This window comes from Mytilus galloprovincialis, chromosome 5 (genome assembly GCF_965363235.1).
Source record: "Mytilus galloprovincialis chromosome 5, xbMytGall1.hap1.1, whole genome shotgun sequence".
NCBI lineage: Eukaryota > Metazoa > Mollusca > Bivalvia > Mytilida > Mytilidae > Mytilus > Mytilus galloprovincialis.
Window position 1 is genome coordinate 87,168,094 of NC_134842.1, and position 22,945 is coordinate 87,191,038.

A 22,945-nucleotide genomic window follows, 5' to 3' on the forward strand; every position below is an offset into this window, starting at 1 on the left:
CTAGCCTCATTAGGAAGTGAGTTCCATACTTGTGCTGCCTCAAATCTAAAAGATCTTTTACCATAACTGGAGGTTCTAGGTCTAGGTACCTCAGCAGTGTTTACATACCTGAAATTATATGAATTGTTTTTTATTACAACTAAATCTTGAATAAATAAAGGACATTTTTTATTAATTATTTTAAAGGTCTCCAAGGCAATTGAGCGCATTCTACGAGTTTTTAATGATGGAAGGTTCGAAATCTGTAGGAGTGTTTCGTATGAGCTCAGATGGTCTTCATAAATAAATCGAAGCGCTCGTTCTTGTATTTTTTCTATTTTTCTGGTATTTTGTTCCCCACAGAAATGCCAAGTCAAAGGGCAGTAACTGAAATTAGACATAATAAAAGAGAAGTAAATTGTAAGCTTACTCAGTTTGTTTAGATGTTTCCCAATTCTTTTCAAAACATTTAATTGCCTTGCAGCCTTTTTACAAATATTTGAAATGTGTAAATTAAAGTTTAATTTAAAATCAATTGTAACTCCAAGAAGTTTCACCTCATCCTCACATGATATAGAAATACCATTCAAGTCAAACACAATCTTTTTATCATGTGTTTTTTTGCCAAGAGAGATAGCTTGAAATTTCTCTGGGTTGGCCTGCATTTTATTGGTAGAAAACCACTGTATTAAATGATTGCTGTCTTCCTCAAGAGCAGAAATTACATCTTGTAAGGAATTTCCAGACTTTGACAAAGTATTGTCATCAGCATAGTTATATAAAGAACAATTTTTTACAAAAAAGAACAAATCGTTAATAAAAATATTAAATAGGATGGGTCAAAGGATAGAGCCTTGTGGTACCCCTTTAAATATGTCAAGCATACCACTTAAATTTTGGTTTACTTTCACACATTGTTTTCTTTTTGTTAAATAACTATATAACATATCAAGTGAGGATTTGGATAGACCATAAGCTTTTAGTTTCAGTAGCAGAAAGTCATGGGGTAGACAGTCAAATGCTTTGGACAAGTCCATAAGGATAGCTGCAAGGTATTTATTTTGATCTAAGGCTAATTTCCAATCTTCAATCACTCTTAATAAAGTTGACTGACATCCAAAACCAGATCTAAAAGCTGCCAAAAATGGACTGAAGATTTTATCAAAGTACTGTACTAATTGTACTTCTATGGCATTTTCAAAAATTTTAGAAATAGCCGGTAATACACTTACCGGTCTATAATTTCCTTTTTCTAAAACACTATTCTTTTTGTGAATAGGTGCATCTTGAGCTTCCTTAAGACGGTCAGGGAAGGTCGATGATGATAATGACAAATTAACAATATCAGTAAGGGGTTTTACAATAGCAGGTTTAGCAAAATGCAGTAATTTAGGTGAGATGCCATCTATACCAGTGGCTTTTTTAACATTAATTTTACGTATACGTTTCTCAACAAAGTCTTGATCAATAGGGGAAAAGGTAAAATTGTTTTGATCAAGATCAGGAATATTATCTTTAATGGCCAAAATACTCGGGTGATCATCATTAACCTTTATTTGACTGCTTCCTATATTCTTTGCAACATTTACAAAATAATCATTAAATATCTCACACACCTCCTCCTGTTTTGTAATTAAAACATTATTTTCAGAGAGGACAGTTTCCTTTTGGTGTACATTTCCCTTATTTGTAAGAAAAGGTTTCACTGTTGGCTAGAAATCTTTCGACTTCGGGCCTCCAGCACACCTCTCTACAAAATATTGGTTAATGGATTTATTTTTTAGTTTTGTAACATAGTTGCGTTGCCGCCTATATGTCTCCCAGTTCTTACTACCACTGAATTTTTGAAATTTATTATACAACATTTTTTTCTTATAAATGGCACTTTTAAGCTCTGCATTCATATATGAATGAATCATGATAACATTTTAATCAATTTGATGCTAAAGGTAGCCACAAATTACTGTTGAACGCCTGCCGGTAAAGGGCATTACTACACGATAATATGGTATGATATCTGAGGAATATATACAAAAAATAGTGTAATTTCAAATCTACATGATCTAAGAATGAGTCAACCTTAACAATGTCAGCCACAAATAGATGCCTTTAAACATGTTAAAGAATTAGTTTACAGAATTATATTTCGTGACATTGATTGTTTTTAAGCACACAGTAACTTGCAATGTGGCTATTTCTACTCATGCAAATATTAATTAATCAACAAATAAACAACACAGAAAATATTTTACGTCATGAATAGCAGTGTTCTCCCCAGATATTTCATTTTAATCATTTAGCATCCTGGCAAACAGGAGAAATTGAAATACCATCTTGTTTCTAAAAATCATAGCATTTCACCCATAACATAATCTTTAAGATTAAAGCATCACATTACCATGATGCTAAAAGGCCCTGGGGAGAACACTAAGCATGATGTAGGTACATGTACATGATGTACATTTATATAGCTTAAACATGTTGAATATAATTATAAGTGACTTTTTTCTTACATTGTTGTATCTAGCTAGCTCAGTCTGTGTCAAAAATGATTATACCTTCAATAAAAAAAGCTCATTTTATGGAAAAACGTCTGAATGAAATAACTAACAGTAACACAAACAAATTTGTACTAGTCATCCAGCTCAGAGCTAGACGCTTTTGGCACAGACTGTTGGGATGATGTTGAGGTTCTGCTGGTGGGTTTGAATGTTTTACACAGCTATTACTATAAACAGAGGAATAAACCATTCACTGCGAAAACTGTAATTCACTGCTAAAACAGTGATTATGAACAATTTAGACTGAAACCACAATCAATTGATTAACGACTCTTCCATGATGAAAAGAGATGGGAAGATACCATTGTGACCTTTGAGAGAAACTTCCAATGCCATGGGACGGCAAATAACGAACCATGACGAAAAGACAAGTCAATCACTGCAGCCATATAAACCTACATTGTATACAACAACACCAAAATAAAATTGTTAATATGTTTAAAAAGCCAGGGCTCACACTACTTCAGAATTATAGGGAGAAGTGACTTCTCTTTTTGAAACTGATAGGGAGAAGTGGTGAGATTTGAAAGAGAAGTGCTCTTTCGCGCGGTGCGCTACAATGTATGGATTATACTATAGCATATATAGTATAAAGGGTCATATATGTAAATAATGTTCTTTTTATAATGTTCAATTCATATCTGAGTATACAATTAAAGCAACATTTCAAATTAAAAGTTGTTAAGTTTTACTCAGGGTCTTGTGAGAAACTACCAATTAAATATTTAGTATCTAGCACTAAAAAAGTATTTTTTTATCTTAAAAAGGTAAAGAAATTATAATATATCAATTGCAATTCAATTCATGTGTACTGTACTTTTATTGATAAGTAATTACAGTCAGGGGTACTACTTGTACAAGTGTATTTTATTTACTTGAAGAAGTAAAAAAAAATATACACATACATAAGTAAATTTGTAGGATACTTTTACAAGTGAATTTTATTTACTTGTATAGGTAAAAAAAAAATTGGCTGACTTATGTCCCTTTCGCATTCAGATTTTTTTACTTGTATAGGTGAAAAAATCATCCTTTCTTCTTTTCTTGAATTCTGAAGATTTCTTTGCTCTAATAGAATTTTAAATTGTGTACCCTTTGTGGATGTCTTTACTAATCATTCAAGTGTAAGTTCATGGACAATGAAAGCCCCATTTGTCTGTTATCTTCTTTATATAATTGTATAAATAAACCAATTGTTCAATACTTTTCGGCCATTGGCCTTCTTCAGTTGTTTATTATTCCTCTAAACTACATGGCTTTTCAATGTTTTAAAAAAGAATGGCAGCCATGTAGTTTAGAGGAATAATAAACAACTGAAGAAGGCCAATGGCCGAAAAGTATTGAACAATTGGTTTATTTATACAATTATAAAAGATATGTTCCCTATTGGAATTTTGAAAACAAGGATTGTTATCTTCTTAACACTGCAATGCTCATTAACAAGCCCCAAAGGAGCAATTTTTGATTGCCTTGCATAAATATACAAGATCTTTGCTCAATCAGTTTCTTTGATAAATTAATGAGATGAAACATTGAACTTTAATGAAAAAAATTGACCAAACCTGGAAAAAAAAATTAAAGGCATGATTATACATAGATCTCAAAATATGAGGATTTTTGTGGGATTGTAAGAAAAATTTACTTGTACAAGTATTTTTTTCAGAAAATTAATGGGAGATTATTCAAACATTATTTATTTACTTATATGTATATATTTTTTTTCACTTCTTCAAGAGAATAGAATACACTTGTACAAGTAGTACCCCTGACTGAATTATAAGTCACTTTTACTGATAAGTAATTATAAGTCACTTTTATGGATAAGTAATTATAAGTCACTTAGTGTAATAGTCATGCAAGTATTGTATTAAAACAATTTACCTAAAAATTATTACAAAAGTAACTTTATAATTTTGGCTTCTTCTAGAAGTCATTGTACAATGTTTGTACATGTGTACTCAGCAAAACACTTGAATACATTGAACTGAAAAAACTCAAACATAATAAAAGCAATTGAAATATTACCAGAAAAATGTATGATAATTTAGGAAAACTTCATTTTTATATAATAAGAATGAACATGATGAGTGATTGGGTTTTTTTTCTCTCATAGTCCATGCCTCAAAGGTTATTGCCAACAAAACCAGCAGAATCAAAAAAGCCATCTACAGTGACAGTTGGTAAGAGTGAGGTGATGTCTACATTGGCTACACTGTTTGAACCACAACATCCATGGTCCAAGGAAGGAGAGGTGAACCTTGGTGGATTTGGTGGGGGTGGTGGATTCCTCGGAATTCGTGGTGGAATGCCAAGGTTGCCATCATTCAAGGTAAGGTCATGTAGAAACAGTCTTCATGCCCAATCAGTCCCACCAGCAGAGGATTGTAATACTTCTGTAGGACCTGTAAAATCACCCACAGGCCAATTTGTTTTTAAACTCAGATATGTGCCTATACAAATTTATAGATTGAAAAGTCTATATTGAAGACTTGTTATTAGAAGTTTTTCTTGAAACTAATTTGTTTTTTTTATCGGAATTAAGTAAGAAGCAAACTGTATTTATTGCCTGATTGGAAAAATGAATTTTCTGAAAATTGTTAATGTCATAATGTACAAAATGATGTATCATAAACTTTCAAATTCAAATAAAATTAAGTTTTACCCTTGTCTGTACATCCCAAAATTGGTTTCCATTCTCTTACTTTAGTTTGCCTCAACCAAATGTTATGAAACATATATGGACCATAATTTGCTATTGGGCTCCGTTTCCTATAACTATAGAAAAGTGATAAAATGTGAATTACTGTAAGAAAAGTTGCAACTACATCTAAAGATGCCATTATTTTTATAAACATACAAGTGTATGCTACTCTTCCCTAGAAAAAAAATTAAAATATACGAATTTCAAAGATTCTACAACCGTATTTTTGTGTCGTTTCTCGCGTTACTTTTTGCTTCCGAAGAGCATAACGCTGACTGATTTAAAGATAATCGTCACCGGCAAATTCGTAAACTTTTGCTTTCAAATAACAAAGAACATCGACCAATAAGAATAGTGAGAAGAAAATGCCGAGATCTATAAGTATTTATGTAGCAGATGTAAGAACAGTGGCGTGATTTTTGTTTCCGATTTCGTAACGCAATTTTTAGATGATGTAATCTGCTTTGTTGTAATAGAATTCTTAAAAACAATATGCAAATATAAACTCTCGCGAGATGTTCAAACAGGTAAATCTGAGATGATTTACATTCTTGTTTTGATCTTCGTAGTAATTAAGTAAGAAAATTACGTTATCGTTATGCGTTACATTTCACACGAAACAGAAGTCCAGTTATTTATTAAAATTGTTTTTGTCCTTAAGTTCTAATCATTTCCGGTCATACGTGAAACATGTGACTAACATGTGATAACGCCATTACGGCCTGATGTACGAAATACTAGGTCTAAACATTGTTTTTGTTTCCAACGGGATGTTAGCAAACATAATCTGTAGACTTGTTTCGTCTTGTTTAAAAGAGGAAAATACAATTGTCAAAGAGATTGCGCTGGTGGTCTGTTATTTTTCCTATGTGCATAATGTTACATACGATCCTGTGTGAAAATAAATGCCCAATGACTTGACAAAATCGATTTCATATTTGACAGACGTTAGAACACACTTCGTTTCTCGATAATGACGTGAAGAGTCCTTGGAAAAATCAATCGAAATTACGTCTCTTATCATTGTACCAATGTTCGTTGGATTGATTTAACTTCAGCAGTAAATATTACTGGATATTTTAGGCCACGGTTTTTTAATTTGTTGGTTTACGGATTTTCCCCATGAAAAAGTCGGGTCGGTCGGTCGGGAAAAAAAAGAAAAAAAATCATCTTTGAAGACAGAAAAATACGCAAAATCAATATATATTTCACCTTTCTAACAATATGTTTGTTATGCCATTTTATCATCATTTCTTAAATTTTAGTTCAATGAAATATTATTGCTCAGCTGTTATAAACATCGCATGACATTGTCTAATAAGTTACAGTAAAAAAAGGGGGGTGCACGGACAAAGATGAAATTAAATCGTCATTTCAGAAACAAGAAAAATAGATTCGCGTAGCTCTTAATCAATTCCAGAAAACTTGGTGAATAATGATCTTCAAGCACGAAAACTGATAAAGAAAAAAAATGTAAAAACGTCGTACGAAAATAAGTTTCAACACACATGTCAAAAACCTAATAGACTCGTCCATTGGAAAAACGAGATTATCGGGTCAATCTGTTGTCTCGCATTCCCGTTTTTTATCCAAATGGACGATAATTTTTTTTATTATCTATGAAACAAGAAAATTCCAAATGATTTGTTAATATTCAATACTTCAACTTGATGCCTTCAACCTATCCACATTTGGACAAGTCTATTTCTATGAGATGATGCATCTTACGGACTGATGACAAATAAGGGAAACGAACTTATTGTGTAATTGGTTTTAAACACAAGTTTCGTTCCTCAAAATTATTTGTGCAAACGACATTTCAAGGTCAGTTATTATCATAATTGATTTGTCTATATTTAAAAACGTAAACTGGAAGTTTTATTTTTTCACAACAGCAAGTGTTATCAATTTTGTTAGTGATTAATGCATTTCATTTCATAAAAAAAAATTATTTTAATTATTTTTCAGGGATAATGCATTTCTTAGGGTCGACGGGAATAAAAAAAACATGAAAAGTCAATTTTATTTTTATTCTGGAAATCGGCAAAATCGGGTCGGCGGATCCGTAAACCAACAAATTAAAAAATCCTGGCCTTAGGTGAATAAATATAATTTGATAAAAAATACATGTTAATATACCGTTACACTTGGAATGTACAAAGTTGGAATCTTTGTCACAGTTTTTAATTAAATATTTTTTATTCATGTTCTGCAAACACTTATCATAAACGCATTAAACTTGTCAAAGGAGAAGTATATTTAGGAGTTTTATAATACTGTTACATTTAAGATGGATTTTAAGAAAAAGTATACTGTTCAGATTATGCAATAAAATAAAACTAAAAAAATGCTTTCGGTTTCTTATGGTTTCCTGTCAGGTTTAAAAAAAACTTTAATATAACATTGAAAATAGATTTTAAATATTAACATGAAGCAAGTAACACTAGTAATGGTGTTTATTTATGCCTTTTGATTTATATTGTGCAAAATAAAGAAAATGAAGATTGGTTTCCTGTTTGGTTTCATGTCACGTAAACCGTGAATCAAAATGTATTAATTTTTTCTCGAAAAACTCAATTGTTCCATTCATACTATTCTAACACCAACACAACCCACAAAATAAAAGTTAAAATTTTAGAACTTATAAAAAAGGATACAAAAAGAAACCAAAGGCCGAATACCAAATTATGGTCCATATACACAATGCTTATTGCCACAAACGACAGATCAAGAAGGAATTCTGGTGTGTAACTTTCTAGAATAGTGTTTTTTAACAATTTTTGCAGTGTTCTGTAGCTTTAGTTTGTCTCAAATCAAATGTTGTGAAACTTTTATACAATGCTTATTACAACAAAATTCAGATCAAGTACACATTTTTGTTGGATTACTTTTACCGTTCTTGAGTTCTGTCTCTTTGATATGTTATACATGCAAGCAGGGCATCACCCGTGTCCCATAGACACATTCTCCATTTATTTACAGATTGAACAACACTAACAGATAGTTAATCTACAGTAATATCATCCAGCTACATTAAGGTGGTACCTACACTACAGGGAGATAACTCTGTAAAATCAGCTAAATGTTTTAATCTTGTTGTATTGTTAAGGAAATATTAAGCTTCTCAATGATCAAAATGAGTGTTTGTAAAACTGCTTTATAACTAGTGTAATTTTTCTGATAAATTGGTTGGTTCAATTTTTTTTGAAATTTTTAGCTCACCTGGGCCAAGTGAGCTTATGCTATCACTTGGCGTCCGTCATCCGTCGTCCATGGTCTGTCGTCGTCGTCTGTCGTCGTAAACTATTTCAAGAATCTTCTCCTCTGAAACTACTAGGCCAAATACTTCCAAACTTTAACTGAATGTTCCTTAGGGTTTCTAGTTTATAAATTGTATCCTAAGTTTTGATCCATCAACAAACATGGTTGCCATTGCTAAAAATAGAACATAGTGGTCAAATGCAGTTTTTGGCTTATATCTCAAAAATGAAAGCATTGAGAGCAAATCTGACATGGGGTAAAAATGTTCATTAGGTCAAGATCTATCAGCCCTGAAATTTTCAGATGAATCAAACAACCCATTATTGGGTTGCTGCCACTTAATTGGGAATTTTAAGGAAATTTTGCAGTTTTTAGCTCACCTGGCCCGAAGGGCCAAGTGAGCTTTTCTCATCACTTGGCGTCCGGCGTCCGTCGTCCGTCGTCCGTCGTCCGTCGTCGTCGTCGTCGTCCGTCGTTAACTTTTACAAAAATCTTCTCCTCTGAAACTATTGGACCAAATTAAACCAAACTTGGCCACAATCATCATTGGGGTATCTAGTTTAAAAATTGTGTCCGGTGACCCGCCCAACCAACCAAGATGGCCGCCATGGCTAAAAATAGAACATAGGGGTAAAATGCAGTTTTTGGCTTATAACTCAAAAACCAAAGCATTTAGAGCAAATCTGACATGGGGTAAAATTGTTTATCAGGTCAAGATCTATCTGCCCTGAAATTTTCAGATGAATCGGACAACCCGTTGATAGGTTGCTGCCCCTGAATTGGTAATTTTGAGAAAATTTTGCTGTTTTTGGTTATTATCTTGAATATTATTATAGATAGAGATAAACTGTGAACAACAAAAATGTTCAACAAAGTAAGATCTACAAATAAGTCAACATGACCAAAATGGACTGTTGACCCCTTTAGAAGTTATTGCCCTTTATAGTCAATTTTTAACCATTTTTCGTAAATCTTAATTATCTTTTACTTAAATCTTCTCCTCTGAAACTACTGGACCAAATTTAACCAAACTTGGCCACAATCATCATTGGGGTATCTAGTTTAAAAATTGTGTCCGGTGATCCGGCCAACCAACCAAGATGGCCGCCATGGCTAAAAATAGAACATAGGGGTAAAATGCAGTTTTTGGCTTATCACTCAAAAACCGAAGCATTTAGAGCAAATCTGACGTGTAGTAAAATTGTTTATCAGGTCAAGATCTATCTGCCCTGAAATTTTGAGATGAATCGGACAACTCGTTGATAGGTTGCTGCCCCTGAATTGGTAATTTTAAGGAAATTTTGCTGTTTTTGATTATTATCTTGAATATTATTATAGATAGAGATAAACTGTAAACAGCAAAAATGTTCAGCTAAGTAAGATCTACAAATAAGTCAACATGACCAAAATGGTCTGTTGACCCCTTTAGGAGTTATTGCCCTTTATAGTCAATTTTTAACCATTTTTCGTAAATCTTAGTTATCTTTTACAAAAATCTTCTCCTCTGAAACTACTGGACCAAATTAAACCAAACTTGGCCACAATCATCATTGGGGTATCTAGTTTAAAAATTGTGTCTGGTGACCCGGCCAACCAATCAAGATGGCCGCCATGGCTAAAAATAGAACATAGGGGTAAAATGCAGTTTTTGGCTTATCACTCAAAAACCAAAGCATTTAGAGCAAATCTGACATGTGGTAGAATTGCTTATCAGGTCAAGATCTATCTGCAACAACAAAAGAAAGAGAGTTTTTAACGACCTCAGCTGGCTATACAACCCTTGCACAATCAACTGAATTTTGCAGAAATCATTAATAGGATAGATTGCCCTTATATGATAATTTTTTATTACCTTTTTGGTTTTTTTGGCAAAGTGGGGGGGGGGGTTGCGCAACAACAAAACTACTTCACAACTTTCTCATTACTTTGCATTTCTTGTTAGATAAATTTTACAAAAATTCTCCCCTGAAACAACTGTTGAATTTAAACAAACTTGGTTTAAATCACCACTAGGATATCCAGGGACCACTGTGTATGATGACCCTGCCTGCCCACATGGCTGAAATTAAACATAGGTTTCAAATGCACTTTTTAGTATTATATCTCTGAAACTAAACAACAGTACAACAGTTGCATTTATCATGCAACAATTGTAAATAAAAATATCAGGTGAGCGACACAGGGTCCTTGGACCCTCTAGTTGGTTATTATCTTGAATATTATTATAGATACAGATAAACTGTTAATAGCAAAAATGTTAAGCAAAGTAAGATCTACAAATAAGTCAATTTGACCAAAATTGTCAATTGACCCCTTAAGGAGTTATTGCCCTTTAAAGACTTTTCACAATTTGTTCATCATGTTGACTTACTTTAAAAAAAAAATTCCTTTGAAACTGCTGTATCAATTTCAGGCAAACTTAGGCTAAATGAGTTTCAGAGTATCTAGTATAAATTTTATATTTTATTTCCTTGTATGACAAGAAACATAGCTTCTATGGCTAAAATAGAACAAAGGAGAAAATGATTTTTTTTTTGCTTTTGAAGAAAATAGGACGATTCAAAGAACATTTAAATAAATTGAAAAGCCAAAATAATTATTGATGAGAGATTTAACCAAAAAAATTAAGGTGAGCGAAGCCTCTTGTTATATTTTGTCAAATTTTTATGAAAATTAAACGAGCCAAATAAATTTAAGTCAAGGTGTTGGGTACAACCTTAAACTATTAATCAAACTTGCTATTCCATAAAGCTTTTCAGTATTCATGCTGTATGAACTTTCCCAATCTCACTATATATATATATCCATCATTTTTGCAGCGAAAAACGTTTCACAAGCCTCCACCTCCCCAGTTTGACGTACAGCAACAAGAGGAGAAATCAAAGTCTAAAGATCTTAATGAGGAGGATGAAGAAGGGGAAATTTCTGGTAAGGATAATGAATTTAAGATCCTAAGTGATCATTGCATTATCAACTGAAGACAAGTTGCACTTAAACAAATTAGTTTGATCGCATCCTGTAGATTCATTTATTTTCTTGAAAGCTAATTTTTAATGGATTTTTGGGGAAAATGTTTTTACCTGCAAATTCTGTCCATCTGTCCTGCTTCAGGTTAAAGTTTTTGGTTAAGGTAGTTTTATGATAAAGTTAAAGTCCAATCAACTTTTAAACATAATTCACATGCTCCTTATGATATGATCTTTCTGATTTAAATACCAAATTAGAGTTTTTACCCCAATTTCACGATCCACTGAACATAGAAAATGATCTTGCCTGCTTCAAGTTAAAGTTGTTGGTCAGCGTTTAATGTCAAACTAGAGTTTTTACCTCAATTTCATGGTCTACTGAATAAAGAAAATGATAGTGCGACTGGGGTATTCATGTACTATGCACACATTCTTGTTTCATAGTAATTTGTGCAAATTTTGCTATTAATTTTATCTTCCAAGTTATGCCAAGTCATTAAACGAAATACAGAAAATAACATGCTATATATGTTTTTGTAGACAAGGAATCCCCAAGGAGACCTCGTAGGAAGCCAGTGGTCAGTGAAAGTGAGGAGGAGGAAGGGGATGATGAAAGTGAAGACGAAGAAGGAGATGATGATGATGAGTCAGATGGTAAGATGAGTTGGAGAACAGGATTATTTTTGGGCAATTTCATTTACAATTCTTTTTTCACATATTTGTTCTTGAAACTTACTGTGCACTGTGTTTCATGCAAGATTGTTTAAAAGTAACATTAATTCAGAAATTATTTCATGCATCTATTATTGTGGTTTTGGCATTTTAGACTAAAATGTGATTTTAATTTTTGCGATTTTTGAGAAAAATCCTGTTCAATTCATATGAAATATTTTCATAACGCAAGTTTAAATTATAACCCTTTTTTTTCGCAATAATTTCTGAATGTACAGTAAGCTATCTTTACTTTTTGTTAATTAATGAAATGGTCCTTTAATTTTTCATTTGATCACATACCCCTCTATATGGCCCTCTTTGGATGTGACAGTTAAATTACCTGTCACAATGTGTATTAAAAATCACAGACTTTAATTGAGAATCAGAAATTCAGTCTTTGCTAAATCAGTGCAAAGGATATTAAATATGTTAATCTCTCCACTTTACAAAAACATGAATATATTTTATAGTATATCATTTGTATATAGTCTAGTGTTTCTTGTTTCTTGTTTTTATATAGATTAGACAGTTGGTTCTCCCGTTTGAATGGTTTTACACTAGTAATTGTTGGGACCATTAATAGCTTGCTGTTTGATGTGAGCAAAGGCTTAGTGTTGAAGACCATGTTTTGACCTATAATGGTTTTCTTTTATAAATTGTTATTTGGATGGAGAGTTGTCTCATTGGCACTCATACCACATCTTTTTATATCTGTTTTTTTTCTCCTTTAGATGAGGAAGCAGGAAGTGCAGAGAGCAGTGATGAAGGAGAGGGTGAAGACTCCAGTGACGATGAGGAGTCAAGTGATGATGAAGAGGAGTCATCAGAGGAAGAGGTGGAGACAGAGAAGGAGAAAGCGGTGTCTAAAGTAGAAGAAAAGTTACAAACTCAACCAGAAGATACTGCTGAATCTGCTTTGTCTGAAGATGAAAAGTATGAAAGCTGTTTCTTTCATATGTTTGTCTTTTACTTGAAAATAGCTGCTTCTCTGCGAAGCATGTGGCATTTAGATGTTAGAGCAAAAAAATGTGATCAGGAAAGGTATTATGTCTTTCCTGCAGACTGTTACTTTGTGAACTAGCACATTGAAAATCCAACACAGCGTGTTGGTCTAGTTTTCAAATGAGGGTTAATATTCATATCATGTTCCTGTTCTGAATATGCATTTGACTTTCCACAGGACATAAGACAACCATTCATTCATCAGATGTTTATCTATTGCCACCTTACATCAACTTACCTTTTGATTTTGCTTTATAAACCACATTTATAAGCCAATTGGAAAAGCTTCAATTTAATCTTATCTGAGGCAAATGGTAGTATGAGTGGGTCATCTATGAACAGTCTTGTTATAATTGAAACAACTTTTTTGTTCATTTTTTTGAGCTAGTTGTTAAATCTTGTCACTCTGAATGTTGAGAGGATGCTGTCTTATTTTTTGTACGATTTTCTCCTCACAAGAGCCTTAAAATCTTTGTAAATTGTTCAAACATAATTTGATAATTTATTTTCAGGGAGGATGAAAGTATGACATCAGATGCTCAAGAAGAAGAGGCCAAAGATGAAGCTAAAAGGTTGATGAGTGACCATAGAAATATAAAATCAATAACAGTTCCAGTGTTTTCCATTCGGCATTTAAGCCGGGTGTGCCGACCACCTTTCAATTTTAGGAGGTGGTCGGCTTTTTTTTCTTCCAATTTCATATTTTTTTTCGGTTCCGTACTGTTAAGATTTGAATACTTATCCATGTTATCGCGCCTCGCTGATTTGTTTTCATTGACAAAGATGGCGTCAAATCGTCAAATTTCAATTTTTTCATTTATCAATCGGGGGAAAAAGAAAGGCAGATTACGATGATGATAAAGAAAATACCAGACTATATAAGTTATATAAAAAAAAACGGTTGGACATTTAAAAAAAAACGCCCGGTTGCAAGTGATTTTTTTAAAACACCCACCTTACCTTAGTGAAAATAGGAAAACACTAAGTTCTAGGTTCAATAACCATGTGGTGTAATATTATGTGGCATTACTGTATCACATCAACTAGAGAATTACACCTAGAATAAAGAAAGAACAAGCAGCTCATAGGAAGCAACTAATTGAATAAAAACAATTATGAGTCTCACTATAAAGAGACAGCAAACAAAAAACACAACAGAATAAAACTAGATATTTAGATGTCAAAATTTGTTATTCAATATAAAACAATATTAGAATAAGTAAATGCGTGATGATTTCCAATGAGACACCTATCTATCTAAAATCAAATGGTGTTAATGTATGCATCTATTGGTCATTGTATGGCCTTCAAAATATTAGTAGAACCCATGCCATATGATAAGCTATAAAAGTCGCCAACAGGTTCCATTTTTACAAACGTATTGGCGAGTATATGAAAAAGTTGTATTTTATACACAAGATGAAATGAATCAACCTCATTTAGCAAGTTTATCATGTTTATATAGTTGTTTTGTTTTTAAATTTCGTAGCATTTTAACTTTTTTTTAATTTTTTTTAGAAAAGAGACTCCTAAGGAAAAAGGGAGAAAGAAATCACCAGGAAAGCTATCGCCTGTCAGAGAATTAAGTGAAGTAACAGAAGATTCTGATAGTAAACAAACTGAAAGTGAGGCTGAAGAAAAAACAAGTGCTATTCAGTCTACTTCTACAGACAGTTCCGTTAAATCAGGATTTCAAACTTTACTGGAGGCTTCGGAAATTCTTAGTTTACGTGATAGTGAGCAAAAACCGCCAGTTTTAACACCAGTGAAAGACGTTCCATTAAAAGCACCTGAAAGGGAAGAACGCCCAAGCTTTTTGGCAGAACATGACTATTTTGCAGCTCCTCTGGTAAGACCACCTGAAAAAGAAAGACTTGATGACGTTGATCTTGATTCAGACGGCACAGATTCTGCGGATGAGGATGGCAATACAACTCCTATGGAAGTGTTTATTGACCATAATTATTGCTTACCTCCTAAACCCTCAATAAAAGACATTCTGGAGGAGAAAAAACCTTCAAAACCAAAGACTTTAGAACCAATTGTGAACTTAGAAAATATAGAAAATTTATTAAAAACCGAGGACAAAAAGAAAAAAGAGCCTCCAAAAAGAGGCAAAAGAAAACAAAAAGACATGCATTTAGTGGATATTACGGACGTACTGAATAAGTCTAAAGGCAGCAGAGAGTTAATTAATCTTCTACCACCTCCAAAAGAGGTGAAAAAATTCACTCCAAGGAAATTGGAAGAGGAACGACAAATTTTCTTTGATCTCTATAATCAGGGCATAGACAATGAGGATGTGAATTACTTAAAACGGACGTACGACCATTTGTTACAGTCGGAAGAACCTATGTGTTATTGGATAAATGATATATTATGGGTCGACCATCCATTCACAAATATTCCCAACCCAGTGCCATCAAAAAGACGGAAAAAGGACCATGAGCACAAAACAGGTATATGTCAGTTATCATGGTTTTTGGTATTCAGATGGTTCTTGTGTTTATGTGTTTTGAAATTGGAAAGTGAAATATATGAGTTGGTTGTTTCTTGCACCATGTTGCAGGTTTTGAGTCTGAATATTTTATTTCAGGATTTTCATTTTTTAATAAATACCTAGCTACAGTTATATACTTCATTATTTAAAAAATAAACCACCTAATATATGTTATACAATAGTTACATATTATTATAAGTTAGCAGCATTTTACATCTTTTCATGCTTGTATGCATGGTATTGTTATACAAATTTATATATATAAATATGTTGTAAAAATTAATATTTTTTAAAGAATTTATTATATAGAATTTATTGTAATTTTTTGTTGTACATATATTTTATGTTATGATACAGTGATAATAGATGTAGATGTTTAATTATTGTTATGACTTATAATTACACAGTTTACTATATCATGTACATGTATATAGGCTGATACTGTCAATGACCTGGTTACCTTTTATTTTAAATCAAAACATGATAAATGCATAGTGCCTGACCTGTCAATCAAAGTAAGCTGCAAGAAAAAAGAATATATACTATAGATGGTAAAAATGGTCTTGTTTTGAAATTATTACTATAAAACTACAAATTCATGACATTAATTTTCCTTCATACTGAAAATTGTAAAAATTGCCAAACAAAAAGGCTTTAAATGTCACATTTTTCAGATGTTTTGGGAGTAATGATACAGTATACATGGTATAGTACCACCGTCATGATCATCAAATATTGATTAACCCTAAAACCATTTAGGTAGAAAATTTATGTCGGCAGTCTTTTCAATTTGAATTTCATTTTGGACAGTTATCAACGATAATTGCACAGTTTCATCTAATATTTAGCCAAACCATTATTGTGAATTTCTATAATCATGATTATCTTATAATATAAATGCTAATCTATATATATACTTTATAGTTGATCAATATAAAAGTTGAGAAAAAAATGTCGACTTCATGTGTAGCAAAGAGAAATGAATGACAAACAACATTCACAAAGACATTTTCATGAACTATTTGATATGTATAGTATTCATGGTATTAGTTTTTCATATTTACAGGACTAAAAGACACGAAAGAGGCATTGGCTAGCAATCAGACAAAAATTAAAACAAGAACTATCTTTAAAAAAGATATCCGACGTATTTAAATTTGAGTATATATTTAAAACTATCATTTCGATAACCTTCAGAAGCACAAAGATACCATTTAAATAACATTTTCTCTGTTTGTGTTCAGTATTCTCGGTCCTCATATCTTTCTGTTTACATTCACCAAAACCCCTTGGAAATCTCACATGCGTAAGTGCGTTCTAAAAGTCATGTACGTTAGTACAACAAAGTTTACATTAAAAATTATATAATTGTCCTGAATAAACAGCTGTCACAGATGCAAAGAGCTATTGGAGAAACAATTATTTTAATAAAAATATAAATCTTTGTAAGATCTAGTTCAAATATTTATAGTTTTTCACTTGCTTTCCATCACGATATAATTAACCAGACGTTTTTTCAAACACAACCAAATCACCCACCATGACAGCATTTTGTCCGATCACAGAAAGGATTTTCGAGCATGCGTATTCTGTTGCCATAGTTAAGCGTCCTTAAATTCAAAGGGCACAAACCGAAACTATACCGACTACATTGGAAAAATACATTTAATTTTTTCAAACCTTTTTAAAAGTAGAATAGTATTTTGCTATTGGGAGTGAATTTGGTTCAACTGTACATGTTCAACTTGTCAAAATAAGCTGAAAAAAAATTTACAATTGCCTATGCTTTTCTGTCAATTTATATCTATATATTTGTTTATGTCATGTACATGTATATTGCATTATTTAACATATATAATCTATGATCATTAAGAGTCTTTGAAGGTCATCTAGATATTTAACATGTATAATACAATATTGTCTGGTATGAAATATGTTTAAAAGCTGATCAATGTGTTGTTACAAGTCCTTGCATTATTTTTTGTTCATGTTGTTTTATTTGGACTGTTTGTAATAAGGATACATATTTTAGTTATTAATCGAATGTGGAAAGTTTGATCAAATCGGTGAAAATGAATTTGACAATTAATTTTTTAATGAAACACAATTTCACAAACCATTTTCCCACAGTTTAACATTTGTAATTAAAATTAAGTTTAATGACACTGTCGTGACTGTTGAAGTAGTTTTTTGCCCAATCATCAGTTGTACAACATACATTAGTTTTACCAATTCTTGAAAAAAGAAGAACAGTCAGAGCTTTGGTTTAATAACAATTTGCTGATTTTTTACCATGTTCAAATTCTTGCATTCATCTTAAAAATGGGAAGGACCTGAATATGACAGTTAATTTTGCAGAACTTTTCATCTGCTTTAATAAAATATGAGTTATCTCCCATACAACATATTATAAAAAATAAAACTCATGATGTTATGAAGTTTTATCCTTAAAAAAAGGGTGATTTTCTAGTTTTTGGACAACAACTCCAAAATGCTTTCATCAACTTTAATGAAACTTTGTCAAATTATTTATATCTATTGACATAAGCTCCCTTTTGATTTTTATAAATTTCAGATTTTTCGTTTCCATGTTATGAAGTTTCATGCTTAAAGGGGGGATTTGCCAGTTTTCGGACAATCACTCATAAACACTTTCACAATATTTTATGAAACTTTGGTGAATTGTTTATATCTGTTGACTTAAGCTACCTTTCAAAAATTAAAAGAAAATTAACAACTATAGGTCACAGTATGACCTTCAACAATGAGCAAAGCTTATACCACACAGTCCGCTATAAAAGACCCTGAAATGACAATTGTAAAACAATTCAAATGAGAAAACTAACAGCCTAATTAAAGTACAAAAAAAATCATTTAAAGCATAAAGACAAGCTAAAAGGGCAACCGGCGTATCATGTGCTTACAGCCCAGCTCTTTTTTCTTGTTTTAGGACAATAACTTGTGTATAACAGTATGTACATGTATCTCTATGAAATTGTACCACAAGGTTCAATACCTCAAAAGGAAGATTTTGGATTGATTTTGGGGGTTCTTGTGCTAACTGCTTAGTAATTATGGGCTAAAAAATAAGGATTACTGGTTTCCGGACAAAAATTTAGTATAAGTCTAAAGATCACTATGAAATTGGTCCATAGGTTCCATACCAAAAAGTTAGGTTGAGATTGATTTTGGGTTCTGTGGCTTGAACTGTACAGGAAAAAAGGGACCAACAATTTTTTGTAATACTTTTAATTTTGTGTAAATTACTTATTTCTTGACAAATTACAAAGGGGTTCTTTAATTTGCCCAAATCTAACCATGTATTTAGATTTTGGATTGTTAAGGTGGTACCTAACACTACAGGGAGATAACTCTGTGAAATCAGCTAAACGCTTTAATTACGTTGTGTTGTAAAAGGAATATTAAGCCTCTCAATGATCAAAATTCAATGAAATTAGTGTTTGTCAAACTGCTATATAACCAGTGTAATTTTTCTGATAAAATGGTTGGTTCAAATTTTTGGAAATTTTTATATTTTTGTCATAAAGTATTTGTCAAAATTTTATGAAAATTAAACGAGCCAAAAAAATTTCAGTGAATGTGTTGGATACCTCCTTAACCCGGTTTTTCAATTGGTCCACATTGAGGTCAAAGAGGTCCTAAATTAAACTCTGTTTGATTTTCATCAAACCTTGAATTATTTGGGTTCTTTGATATGCTAAATCTAAACATGTAGGTAGATTATTGATTTTGAGCACAGTTTTCAAGTTGGTCAAAATTGGGGTTCAGATTTAGCTTTGTTTGATTTCAACAATCGATAGAAAAAAATTGAGTTTATGGGGTGTCTAATATCATTGATATGCTGAATCTATCCCTGTATTTAGATTTCTTAACTTTGGCCCCATTATCAAACTATTCCATTTTGTGATCCAAAGGCTCCAAAATAAGACTATGATTTTATATTAAAAAAAAAGAAATCTTTGCATTTCTTTGGGTATAGACCCATATAAGTTTATTTCCAATTTGAAATGTTTAAGTTCTGAGACCACATTTATTAGGAAACCTATACTGTGCCAAAATTTAATCATAAATTCAGAGCTGCAATAAGCTTGAATGTTTTGTCAATATCTACTTACCTACACTGTTTATGGTTCTACCTCTGTGGCTGTATTATGCTGTGCCCTTGGAACATTTTATTATTTTTATGAAGCCTTATCCATTGGAATTTCATCAAAACATATACTGGTAAAATTTTCTAAATATATACCATATTAATTTTTCCTCAAGCATTTATTATTTATGAACAACTGGCAATGAGTGAATGTTTGTATGTCCTGCTATATTCATAATATTGTTAATAACATAATTTTATTTTTAATTAGATTTAATTGTATCTTTTATATAAATAAAATTAGTATTTTTTTTATTATAATTGATTGTTTATCTATTGTATTAAAGTCATATGAAACAAGTGACTGGTGAAAAATAATGTTTTTCCAATTCTTAAACCAATGCATGAATATATCATTTCATATGCCAAAATATCGTATAATTGTCATTTTTTTTTTCTCTGTCTGTTATAATTTAACAAATATGGCAGCTAATTAATTACTGTGTTTTGAAGCCATAGTTTACCAATGTCATCTTATGGTAAAAATTGAACAAAGAAAAATGGATATTGAACATGTGTATAACATGTACAATCAGATAATAGTTTATTCCAATGACAGATCCATGCATATTGCGATTTTTGGATTTTTACGAGAAGTGTCACGCTAAGGTCACTTGCATATGGATTAAATTTCGGCGAATTGCTTCCTGGAAGCAAGCAATTAAAAAAAGTAAACTTCTTCTAAATGTGAACAAATTGTAGAATTTTCTTCAAAAAAAAGTATATGTACATCAGTTTTATAATGAAAACTATCCATTTAGTTATAAAAAACATAGGCCAATTTTTTTTAATTTTGGTTTCATATGACTTTAATTAATGCTTCACATTAACAATGTGTATTAGTTTTATTTGTATGTTTATAAATTGTTAAAAGATGTAAAATGCTGCTACAAATGTATTGTAAAAGACCACTCTTTTCACTTCAAATAATACGATGAAAACTAAACTTATGTAAGTTGTGCCTGTGGACTGTTTAAAGGGCTTATATTTTTCCTGTAAATTTCTTACGAAAAGAGTTTTAAGCTCAACAGGGGCGCATCCAGCCATTTTAAAAAAGGGGGGAAAAGGTGGGGGGGGGGGGGGATTTCTTACTATATTGCTCAGTAGAGACAATTTTATACCAAAAAAAAAGGCCTTCTTATCATATGCTAAAACATTTGCAGTTTTAATTGGTGCTCATCGTTAGGTTTTGGTGTGTATTAAAACACACAGTATTTAAAAAAAAAAACATAACAGAAAGTATAAGTTTCTTTAAATATGTATGTTGTATTAATTCCATACCTTCTAATTTATATGACTTTTAACAATATATTAAGAAAAAAAATCTGTTTTTTCTACATTGTTGCCTGCATAGCAGTATGAATATAGCTAAGAGAGTATATAGCTAAAGACTCCATCTGTCTGACTGTCCATTCGTCAGTCTGGCAAATCAGTTTTCCACACTTTTATCTTCATGCTTGAAGATATTCATTTAATATTTGGAATATTGTTTTATCATGACAAATTACAGATCAAGTTCAAACTTTAATCCGCTCAGATGATTTTGAGCGGAGTTATGGTCCTTGGACTTATTTTATATTTTGTTTACAGGGTGTGCGAGGACAGAGGGCTTCTACAAATTATCCAGGGAAGATAAGATGGGCAAAGTTCACCAGGCAGCATTTTGTGCATTAGAGGAGTCAAATAAAACTCAGGTTGGTATACAAATATTTGTAATGCTAAATACTGTACATTAAGAATCCTATCAGTGTGAGCCACGGCTCTGTGTTGATGGCTATAATGATTTACATTTACTGTATTTGTGACTTGAATGGAGAGATGTCTCATTGGCACTTATACCACATCTTCTTATATCTATATATTAGGCAATCATTTTCTAAAGTAGAACAATGGACAGAATTGCAAGATTATTTTTAAGATACAAGTTTTAATTTTTTTAGAAATTTTCTCTCATTCTAATTTTCACAATAGAAAAACATAGCAAAAACTTCTGAATTTTCAGTACGTAACATTCTGTCGAGCTTGTTAGGATGTAATAAATTGTAATTATTATATATGTTGGTTGATAGATACTTTTTCTATAATCACCCATATTATAGTATAAAGAGAAACTGTACACAGCAAAAATGATCTGCCAAATATGATCCAAAATACAAAAACATCATTTGACTTCTTGTACTGGGGATTCCTTAAAATTCGTTGGATACCAATTTTTCGTGGATTTCTTGGGTACAGGGTAACCATGAATTTAAGTGTTCAACATATTACAAATTTTCTCAATCCACGAAAAATTGGAACCCACAAGATGAATATATCCACAGTGTTGTAGAGTTATAACTTTTTAAGCCTTTTATTTAATAATAATAAATGTTACATTTTTTGGCATTTTGTGAAATTGTCTTGAAAACTACAATGTATGATACATCTAGATGCATGTAGAGAGAAAACAGCATTAATGGTTACCTATGTAAGATATACAAATCAGCAAATATAACTGATTGTAATAAAAGTGAAAGTAAACATCAAAATGGCATATTTTTTGCCAGGTCTGAAATTTCAAAGGGGGTCTGATCCTGGATCCCGCTTATTGTTCAGTGAGAGTCGCTTATCCCGCTTCTCCTTGCCATAATAGAGCATGTAATTTCCCGTGTCTTTATGGACTTCGTTTCCTGTTTTCACGCATTATTATTTTACTTTCACAAGTCATTCTTACAAAAATAGGCCAATCCTGTGTCACACTTAGACCCCAATAAGACCTCTTGTTTTCTTTTCTTTTGTTTTTGTGTTGTTTATACTGGCCATGGTAGGGTTTTTGTTTTTGTATCTATTAATATTTTCATTTTTCCAGGACAAGAAAGTTACAGCATACTCAAACTCGAGAGAAGCTCGACATGAAAACAGACGGTTACAGACCACGTTTGCTGATTTGGATATAGGAGATCTTCTCAAATTCAATCAACTTAAAGTAAGTGATGGATATTGTGTTTATATATTATCCATGATTTAAAAAAGAAAAAACTTCCTCAAGTTTGAAAAATCTTAAATAATCTGTAATGGCTATTTTCCTAGTCTGTGCAAATGACTTTTATA

General features: G+C 31.8%; 1 protein-coding gene across 1 annotated transcript in view; it reads left to right on the forward strand.

Moving 5' to 3' along the window:
- The window catches only part of LOC143076622 (uncharacterized), a 36,242-nt gene that overhangs the window by 7,945 nt on the left and 5,352 nt on the right, over positions 1–22,945 (forward strand). The window contains exons 7-14 of the mRNA XM_076252444.1: positions 4,654–4,869; positions 11,322–11,430; positions 12,009–12,122; positions 12,914–13,115; positions 13,697–13,756; positions 14,703–15,643; positions 21,446–21,549; positions 22,704–22,820. Of these exons, the coding sequence (XP_076108559.1) occupies positions 4,654–4,869; positions 11,322–11,430; positions 12,009–12,122; positions 12,914–13,115; positions 13,697–13,756; positions 14,703–15,643; positions 21,446–21,549; positions 22,704–22,820 (1,863 nt within the window). The remainder of the gene's footprint in view (positions 1–4,653; positions 4,870–11,321; positions 11,431–12,008; positions 12,123–12,913; positions 13,116–13,696; positions 13,757–14,702; positions 15,644–21,445; positions 21,550–22,703; positions 22,821–22,945) is intronic.